This window comes from Leptonychotes weddellii, chromosome 12 (genome assembly GCF_054177405.1).
Source record: "Leptonychotes weddellii isolate Sample4059 chromosome 12, ASM5417740v2, whole genome shotgun sequence".
NCBI lineage: Eukaryota > Metazoa > Chordata > Mammalia > Carnivora > Phocidae > Leptonychotes > Leptonychotes weddellii.
This window is the reverse complement of record NC_138380.1, coordinates 5,149,227-5,158,026: the sequence shown is the minus strand read 5'-3', so window position 1 is coordinate 5,158,026 and position 8,800 is coordinate 5,149,227. Positions and strand designations below refer to the sequence as shown.

General features: G+C 59.3%; 1 protein-coding gene across 2 annotated transcripts; it reads right to left on the bottom strand.

Annotated features, from left to right (window-relative positions):
* Nucleotides 1-1,547: 1,547 nt before the first annotated feature.
* On the bottom strand, nucleotides 1,548-8,588 carry CRYGN (crystallin gamma N). Of its 2 annotated transcripts, none has more exons than XM_081799798.1 (4): nucleotides 8,398-8,585; nucleotides 6,311-6,559; nucleotides 4,439-4,584; nucleotides 1,548-1,780 (listed from the first exon to the last, which is right to left on the bottom strand). In XM_081799798.1, exons 1-4 carry the CDS (start codon nucleotides 8,416-8,418, stop codon nucleotides 1,645-1,647), a joined length of 552 nt encoding a protein of 183 aa, XP_081655924.1. In that variant the 5' UTR covers nucleotides 8,419-8,585; the 3' UTR covers nucleotides 1,548-1,644. The 2 variants fall into 2 exon arrangements, with proteins under 2 accessions (XP_081655924.1, XP_081655925.1); XM_081799799.1 differs by lacking the exon at nucleotides 1,548-1,780 and adding an exon at nucleotides 1,787-3,324 and having other exon boundaries at nucleotides 8,398-8,588.
* Between the last annotated feature and the right edge of the window lie 212 nt (nucleotides 8,589-8,800).

Sequence of the window (8,800 nt, the reverse complement as noted above, 5' to 3'; positions counted from 1 at the left end):
CTAAACTCCAGCTTCCACCCCTACCACCCCCAGCCTGTCCACAGCTCAATTCCAGTTTACGTATTAATCCCAGGGTTCAAGTACTTTCCCATAGGCGTCCTGAGGGAGTGGCCGGCCTGAAGGGAACCTTCCCAGTGGGGAATCCTTGCCCCTACTGGGAAAAGAACACACAAGATGTGTGGTGAGGAGGGGGTGGGAGCCTGCGTGGCCAGTCAAGAGGCAAACTGTGGGGGGCAGGGGACCCCGGGATCACAGAGTGTGGGGGTTTGGAAAGCGGGACCACAAGCTTGAGCCAATGGTCAGAACTCTTGGGGACAATTCATGCTGCTGCAGTCCCCGATCCCTCTTCCAGCCAGGGCCCTCGGTCCCAGTGCTGTGGGGAATAGACAGCCATCTTTGGGGTCCCCACCTCCACGAGGGGCCCAGCCCACAGGAGAGGACCTGCGTGGAAGGAGCATCTCCATCTCCATCTGAACAGCCAGGGTCAGTCCAGGCTGCTCCATGGTTCAGAATTCTGGTGGGGGGGAGGGCCTTCAGGCAGGGGGCCACTTCTAGTGTCCAGCAGGTTCTCACCCTCTCATGGGGGAGGGGAGGCTGGACACTGAAGTGTGGGTGGGGAGGTGTCTCGAGCGAGGACCCTCTTATTCCCAGAAACCCCATTACCTTCCAGGACAGGCTCCTCCCTGCCCCCCCGGCCCCTGGGGCAGTGCTCCCCTCCACTGAGCCCACCCGCAACACGGTGGACCCGGTGTCCTGGAAAGGGCCCAGGCCACAAAGAAGTTCCATGGATTCACCCAGGGGGGAGAAGGGAGCCCAGCCCCTGGGTCTTCCCCGCCTCATGAGCAGTGATGTGCTACACTCCCTTCAGCCCCCCGAAGGCTCCTTCCAAGTCTCCTCCTCCATTCCCTCCGAGTCCACGTGTTCGAGCATCTTCCAAGCCCCCAGTACAGGATATAAGGGGCAATGTGTCCCTCGGGTCCAGCCCATCTTTAAGGGGGGCCTTCCCGGTAAACCCCAAGGCCAAGATCAGCCGGAGAGCCAGACTCATGAACCCTGGGTCAGGCTCTTGGCTGCAGAGCAGACCACATGGCCTGGCAGCCCCAAGTTGCTGAGTCAGGGAGAGGCACAGCCAGGAGGGAGCGGTGGAGGCGGCCTCAGCGGCAGACCCCCGGGGCCTTCCCCCACCCCCAGCACTTCTTTCCCCTTCGCCCTAACTGCCTAACTGGTCCGGGGCTCCGGGCCAGAGGAAGCACCTGGGCCCTATCCTGGCTCCACCGGAAGCTTGCTCTGGGACCAGAAGCTGCCCTTCCCCATTCCGGGCATGGGCTTTTCAAGAGTGAAGGGAAAGGGTTCGACTCCGTAACCTTTAGATCCCTTCCAGCTCTCGTGTTCCCCCATGGGTGGCTCACAGTGCCTCCTACCGCCCTTCCCGGTCCCCCCAGCTCCCTGCCCCAAGTTCTGGCAGCCTCCTGCCCAGGGCCTGGGGTGCCCCACCGGCTGCCCCATGTCAGGGAGGGGCCGGGAAATCACTCAGGCCAGCTCAACTCTCCATTTCTCTGATTTTTATTCCCTAGGGTCTGAGCCCTAGGGTGGGGGACGGAAGGGGCTGCTCCCGACCCCCCGGCATGCCCAGGTCCTGGCGGGCTAGTAGTAGTTGACCACTCTGCGGAGCGACTGGATGCGCGCGTTGTGGGCCTCCCAGTCGGAGCAGTTGCGGAAGTCACCCCGCTCCACCAGGTACATGCGGCCGCGGTAGTTGGGCTCCTCGTACAGGACCCACCTGGGGTCAGAGGGAGGCCAGGTGAGCCCGGGGCGGCTGAGCGGGGAGAGAAGACCTCCCACCAGGCCGCCCCTCTCCTGGCCCAGCTGGGGTCTGGAGCCTGAGCTGGGGGGTGGAGGTGTGGGGGGAGAGCGGCCCACAGCTGCCCCTGACTTGTCCCACCCGCCTTTTCTCAGGCCGGCCTCTCTCCTGGCACTTCTGATGCTCCCTTTCCCCTCAGAACGGAGAGAAAGCAGCTTTTTCACCGTGGGAAGCAAAGCGGGGCTACACGCCTGGATCTGGCTGCTGGGGTCCCTCCGGGCCCACGCCATGGTGTGTTCTGACTATGTCTTTGCAGTGAAACCCCACTGTCGCCCTAACAGTTCTGGCCCTCCCACCCCAAAGCGCTCTGCTGTCGAAGGAACTTTCTCCCCGCTGAGACACAGACTCTGAAATTATGAGCCCATCCAGCCCAAGGCCACACAGCCCACTGAGTCGCCTGCTTAGGGCAGCTTCCCCAGCGCTCCCCTCTCCTGTCACCATGGGCCCCCTTCTCCATCCTGACTCCGCATCTGGTACCTGGTGTGGTCTGCACAAGGGTCAGGGGTCAGGAATGCTGAGAGAGGCCCAGCATGTGAGCTGCAGGGTCGCTCAGGGCCGACCTGGTTTATCCCGGCCTTCCCACACCCCCAGCCTCCCTGCGCCCTGACTTCCACTGTGCCCGAACTGCCCCCTCCCCGGCCCCCAACCTCCCCACACCCATGGGCTGGGCCTCCTCAGTAAACCTCTCCTCCCGGGCTGTGACTCTGGGCAAGGACAGGGCACGAGGAGGAAGGGAGGAGGGGGCATGGCCCATCCACAGGAGCACAGGGACCGTGCCCTTGGGGGGCAGGAAGTAAGGAGAGTGATGTGGCACATTTCCCTCCAAATGCCCTCCGGGACACGGGTCTGTGGGGATGGGTCAGTCCTGGGCTGACTCGGGAACCCGCGCAAAGCAACTCCCGGTATGTGGGAGGCGGTAGGAAGACTTGCCTGGAGGCCCCCATCAGACCCCAGGAAAGGCCCTGAAGGAGGTCACAACTAGACCACGTGATCCAGGCCATCGCCTTTGAGCAGCTTCTCCTTACTTTTTTCTTTCTTTTTCTTAACTAGTTAAAGTCACAGGAGGCCAAGGGTGAGTGCTCCGTGGGGAGGAGAGCAGAGCCCTGGGTCCAAATGTGGGGTTGGCCACACGCAGCCGCTGAGTCTCCATCTCCTCTTGGGTAAATCGAGGCCTACAGGAGACCCTGTGCCCCTGTGGTCGAAACTCTTAGCTCCTACCTTCCCACCATTTTTCTCAAGAGGCCCCGGGGGTCCCCCAGGGTGGGTGTAGGGGTGGCAGCGAGAGTCTCAGGACACCTTCCATGCAAAGGCGTGACTTCGGCCTCCTGAGACACAATTTGGCCAGCAGTTTTCCAGGCAGATTGTTGTTCTGGAATTTGATCCCTCAGATCCCTGGATACCATCAACTTAGGGCAAATGGGGTTTCCAAGAGGCAGAGAAAGGCAGATGTGACAAAATGAATCCTGATAGAACCAGAGTGACAGAGATAGCAGGAATGGAGCAGAGTTGCCCTGGGACGCTGGGTCAGGGGGCCCCGAGGAAAGGTGGGGGGGTCCAGTTCTTCCTCTGGCTCAGCCACTATCTTCATTCAGTCTCTCCCGTGACCACTGTCTTGAACCTCTTGAGGTGTTCCCTGATCCCAAACCTCAGACACAGAGACAGCAGCTGGATCCCTTAGCTGCTGTGACAGGAGCCATGTTCCCGGAGCCCGAGTGGGGCTCTTCTGCAGACGGGATGGGGCTGAGATCTCGGGAGGCTCTCTGCTCTAGACCAGGGACACTGACTTGAAGCCAAACGCCTGGCTGCTGTCCCAGCTGCGCCACTCACAAGCGGGGCAAGGTCACTTTCTGAGCCTCAGCTAACTCCTCTGTAAAAGGAGGTAACGCTATCCACTGGCTCGGTGGATGGGAGATGGGTGATGGCCACCATGAAGATATGGTGGCTGAGTCTGATGGGTACACAGGCTGCCTACGGCTGATGGAAGGAACCAAGTGTGCAGAGGCCAAGAGAAGCCAGGCTAGCCCGGGGTTCTGACGGCTCTCTTGCAGGAGGGCAGACAAGCCCCTCTATGCCTGGGCAAAACCCCCCTGGCCACAGCCTGTCCACCGGAAGTGAGCCACCATGACGTCAATCCCCCTGGGAAGCCTACGTGCTGGGGGTCTGCCTGCTTGGCAGGAGAGGTCCAATTCAAGGGTCCATTTTGCTGGGTAAGTAAGGGGTGTGCAGGGTGGGCAGGGCTACCCTTCTCCGAGCAGGGTTCCCCTGGCTCGAGTAGACCAGAGGACAGTCCATGAGATCAGTCCAATCATAGAGAACCATTCGTTTGCCAAGTACCTCCCTACCTCTGCTCCTACTGTGGCCCCATGTGTCCTCACGAAGGCCTTCTTGAGCCATGGAGGAAGCCACCCCCTTTGCTCCACTGGGGTAGAGAAGGCAGCTGAGGGAAGGAATGGGCCGCCAGGGCAGGGGCCAGGCTGCCCCCCCTGCTGGGGTCTGATCCACCCTGCAGCCTCCCCACACTTGGCTTGTGCAGGGCCCAGATGGGCTGTGGTCCGCGGCCTTGCGGCCTGTACTCACGCTCCGTCCCCGTACACCTTGATGGCGTTGACGCAGTTCTTGGACCAGCCCTGACTCTGCAGGAAGGGGCAGTCTTCCTGGAACTCCAGGCACTGGCCGGTGAAGTTGCAGCCCTCGAAGATTTCCAGGCGGAAGTTCTCCCCGTGCTGTGGGCCCCATGGGAGCAGAGGAAAGATGGCAAACGGCACTGAGTTTCCCTCCCCTACACAGAAGCCGGTGCGGCCAGGAACTCAGAGTCGCCCAGGGCTCCGGGCACCCAAGAGCTCCTGCGCTGGGGGGCCAGTGAGGGCCCGCCACCCGAGCACAAGGATCAACACGGCACCCTGCGTTTTCTGGCACCTTGAGATCTGGTTGGACGAAAGGGCTCTATCACTTTAAGAAGCTTCCAAGCCCCTGAACCAGTCCACTCTCCTGTTTCTTCAACTCAAGAATCCAAGGGTTAGAGAGGGCCAGACCACCTGGGAGGCTCTGGCCATGCTCTGACCAGGGCCTGGGCCACGGGGCTCCCTTCTAGTGCCTGGACTGGGGGACCCCTGCCCCAGCCACCCCAACGCATTCCTCTGCCCGTCATCCCCACCCTGGGGCCTCAGGCCAGGGGCAAGCCTTTAAATGATAATATTTTACAAACTGTAATAGAACCTTTTATTAAAACAGGAAGCCAAAAATCTAAAACAAATAACAGATCTCATTTGCTGAAATCCCTGCTGGCTCACTGGGATGACAGTATATAGCCCCTTATAAGATTCCTTGCATTTCCAAAGACAGAGGAGGGCCAGCTCCCAACTGGCTCTGGTTCCGGCAGGGGCTGGGTCTGCATCACAGCTGGCCCTAAGGACAGCTCTTAGGAGAACAGCATTCAAAAAATACCTAGGAGAGTTTTCATAGAAATAGCATTATGCAAGATCCAGAGCCAGCCATGTTAATTCCTTTTTCCAAATGTCTACAGCCTGGTGGAAATACTAAGAAAGCATTCTTACAATTTGAGATGCCAAAGCCCAGCTGGTTTTGTAACTCGTGTAGAAAGAGAGAGCCCCCCCCCCCACACACACACGAGGCTCCCTCCCTGGGGTTCCTCAGATGTTCACCAGCACGGCCTGGCCCCCATGTCCAGGGAAAGATCCTTCTGCAGACACATGGCTGAGACTCCAGTGAGAATCTGGTTCAGGAATCAGCCATTTCCCACCTGACCATGTGGACCTTCCAGCAGCTCAGTTGGCACGTGTAACTTGGGAGAATCCAAAGGAATAGGAATGCTCAGTCCTCAAACCAGCCCCTCCCCGTAAGGGCAACTAGACATGAACCGTCCTTCACCACGGGTAGCAACACCCCTCATATGCTCTCCCTACACACATCGGGCCACTTGTGTGGCTCCAGGAGACCTGCGCCCAAATTCCTGAGGACTGGCTAGTGACTTAGGCCTCCTCCTTCAGTCATTCCACGGTCAGAGCATCAAAGTCTCTTGAAAAGCACTCTAAGATGACCTGCATGGGTGGATACCTCGGGCCCAAATCAGCCTGGCTTTAGCCTAATTCTCCCCCATCTGGTTGCAAATCCAAACTTCTATTATTTCCAACAGCATTTTAAGTGGAAAATGCAGCAAGATGTTGGGATTGGACATTGGAGGTGATTGCCTGATACATGCCGATAAATGTAGGTATAAAAACTTCCAGGGGCTCTCGGGTTCGGTCCCATGCCATCCCACACACGGGAGTGGTGTGTCTGCATGGGGGCGTCTCTCCCTCTTAAACATCCCACGGCCTCGTCAGATCTTAAAGTTGGGAGGGTTATGCTCCCAGATTATTTGTCCCAGGTCTGAGCAGCACCGACCCTCAGTCCCTCTGGCAGGAAGCCCCCAGCCAGAGGCCCACTCACCATTCCTATGGGGCGGCAGGAGCCCATGTGGTCATTGTGACCATTCCAGCGGAGGAAGTCGGGGTAGTCTCCATGCTCCAGGATAAATTGCTGGCCTCGGAAGTCGGGGTGATCGAAGCAGACCCAGGCGCCGCTCTCCACACGGATGGAGTTCACCCGGTTCATAAAGCCTCGGTCCTGGAAGTTGTCACAGTCCCCGTAGACCTCCAGCTTCCTCCCGGTGAAGTGCTTGCCCTCAAAGAGGATGATCTAGAAAGGCCAGGTTAGAGGGCTCGGGGTCAGGGGCTTCTCTCCTTTCAGTTTTGGGAGCAGACACCTGGTGTCCAACACCCTTGATTGAACCCTGATTCCCAGGCCCGCTGTGCACAGTACGTGCTCAACACCATTAGCTGGGTGAAAGAACGCATGGATGGTGGGTTGAGGTCAGACCCAGGGCCTGGCCCTCCCCACCCTGGGGGGCTCACAGTTGAGCAGACTAATTTCAGAAGATACTTGGGGACAGGAGTCCCCCTAGTCCCTGGGCCCATTTGAAAACAGGCTCTTTTCAAACTCCCATTGCATTTTTTAAAAAAGATTTTATTTATTTGAGAGAGAGAGAGAGAAAGCATGGGCAAGGGAAGGGGCAGAGGGAGAAGGAGGCTCCCGGCTGAGCAGGGAGCCTGATGTGGGGCTCGATCCCAGAACCCTGGGATCATGACCTGAGCCGAAGGCGGTCGCTTAACCGACTGAGCCACCCAGGCACCCTCTCGCTGCATTTTTTTTTTTTTAAAGATTTTATTTATTTAACAGAGAGAGACATAGCGAGAGCAGGAACACAAGCAGGGGGAGCGGGAGAGGGAGAAGCAGGCTTCCCGCAGAGCGGGAAGCCCGATGTGGGACTCGATCCCAGGACCCTGGGATCATGACCTGAGCCGAAGGCAGACGCTTAACGACTGAGCCACCCAGGCACCCCTCTCACTGCATTTTTAAAACTCAGTTTTTGTTCATGGTTAAATCATAACATCCAAGGAAGTGTTTTTAGAAGAAAGCATTTCACCCACCAACCCACCATCATAACCAAACACTGAATTACCAGAAAGTCAGGTTCCTGGGACTGGGCCCCTTAGCGGGAGAGGCTAAATGCAACAGAGCCAAGTCAGGGCCTGGTGTGGGGATTAATGGCTAAAAAGGGGGCTTTTTCAATGTAACTCATCCCTTTGTTTACTGGGCCACCCCTTTGGGTGACAGGCATGTGTCAGAGCTGGAACACTGCCAACTCAGCGGTCAGTTCACAGCATCCTATGGCAATGTAACACTGACAGGTTCTCCTTGTCCCTAAACTACACTATGGGCCCCAAAGTTCATTTTCTGCCACGGAGCGTGAAATTCCAACCACGCAATAACTCTTTGGGTTTCTAGAATTGTGCTCCTAGAAGGGCCCTGGCAAAGTACAATGGTGCCCAGGGGCTGGTAACTGCTGTAATCACTTGCCCTGTCACCAGTGACTACCCTTCTGGACCCCCTGGGCAGAAGCTATGAGAGCCAGGGTGTGACTTCCCAGCTCTCTGGGTCCCTCTGGGGCCCTGGGGAAGGTGTGCAGGGGCATGATGGGCTCTTGGGATTGTTTGTTATTGAAGCATAACCAAACCTGTGCAGACTGAGTAATGTTCTCATCCGCTAACCTTGACCGTAGCCCCTGGAGACCAAAGGCTGCACCACATTAGCTAGGGGAGGCAGCAGAAAATGGGGGTGCCACCTTCCCGCACAAGACAGGTCTGGTCGATGGCGCAGAGAGATTCAGGGGGATCCGGTCGCCCACCGGATTCCAAGATCCCTCAAACCGCCCCCAGAGCCAGTGCTGGAGGCCGTGGGAGACGGGGACCGTCCCGCCTCCCACACCAGAGAGGCCCTCTGCCGGGGCCAGGCCGCCCAGGTTGGGTAGGAAATGTTGCCAGTTTTGCTCAGGTTTCTGGGATGCTTAGGGCGCCTCAAGTAACAGCTTGGCCCCTGCCTCCCGAGGACGAGGAGCAGCGGAAGGCGGCCGGTGTCGGGCCGCGCGCGGGCGGCGTCTGTGACCGTCGGGCCGGGCCCGGAGGGGCCCCACTCACCTTTCCCGAGCGCTGCGCCATGGTGTGCCCGCCCCGCCCGCGGCCGGCCCCTATATAGCCGGCCGCAGCCCTGCTGGCTCAGCGCCGCCCGGGACAAAAGATTTGCTGGCCGGCGCGTTAGTGCTGGTCCGGCGCCCTAAGCCCGCAAGGGGCCGCCCCGCCCCGTCCGTGGGACCCAGCACCGCTCCCCGCCCGCCCCCCCCAGGCGCCGCGAGCCCCGCCATGCGCCTCGCCCCCTGCCCGGGCTCGGTCGGGTGCCCGCGGGGTCCCGGCGGCCCCGCGAACCCCCAGCCAGCCCCACCGCCTCCTCTGCGTCTGACCCCCGGCCGCCCGCCGTCCCTGCTGAGTCAGGGGCACGCACACGCACACACGTGCGCGCACACACGCACACGCCGGGCCCCAC

Bases quoted from the DNA above. Each gene is read 5' to 3' on its own strand.
- CRYGN (XM_081799798.1), bottom strand. From the start codon at position 8,418: ATGGCGCAGCGCTCGGGAAAG. The intron at 6,560-8,397 runs GTGAGTGGGGCC...TGGCCTTTCTAG, and splicing joins TGGCGCAGCGCTCGGGAAAG to ATCATCCTCTTTGAGGGCAA. The intron at 1,781-4,438 runs GTGAGTACAGGC...CTCTGACCCCAG, and splicing joins AAGGTGTACGGGGACGGAGC to GTGGGTCCTGTACGAGGAGC.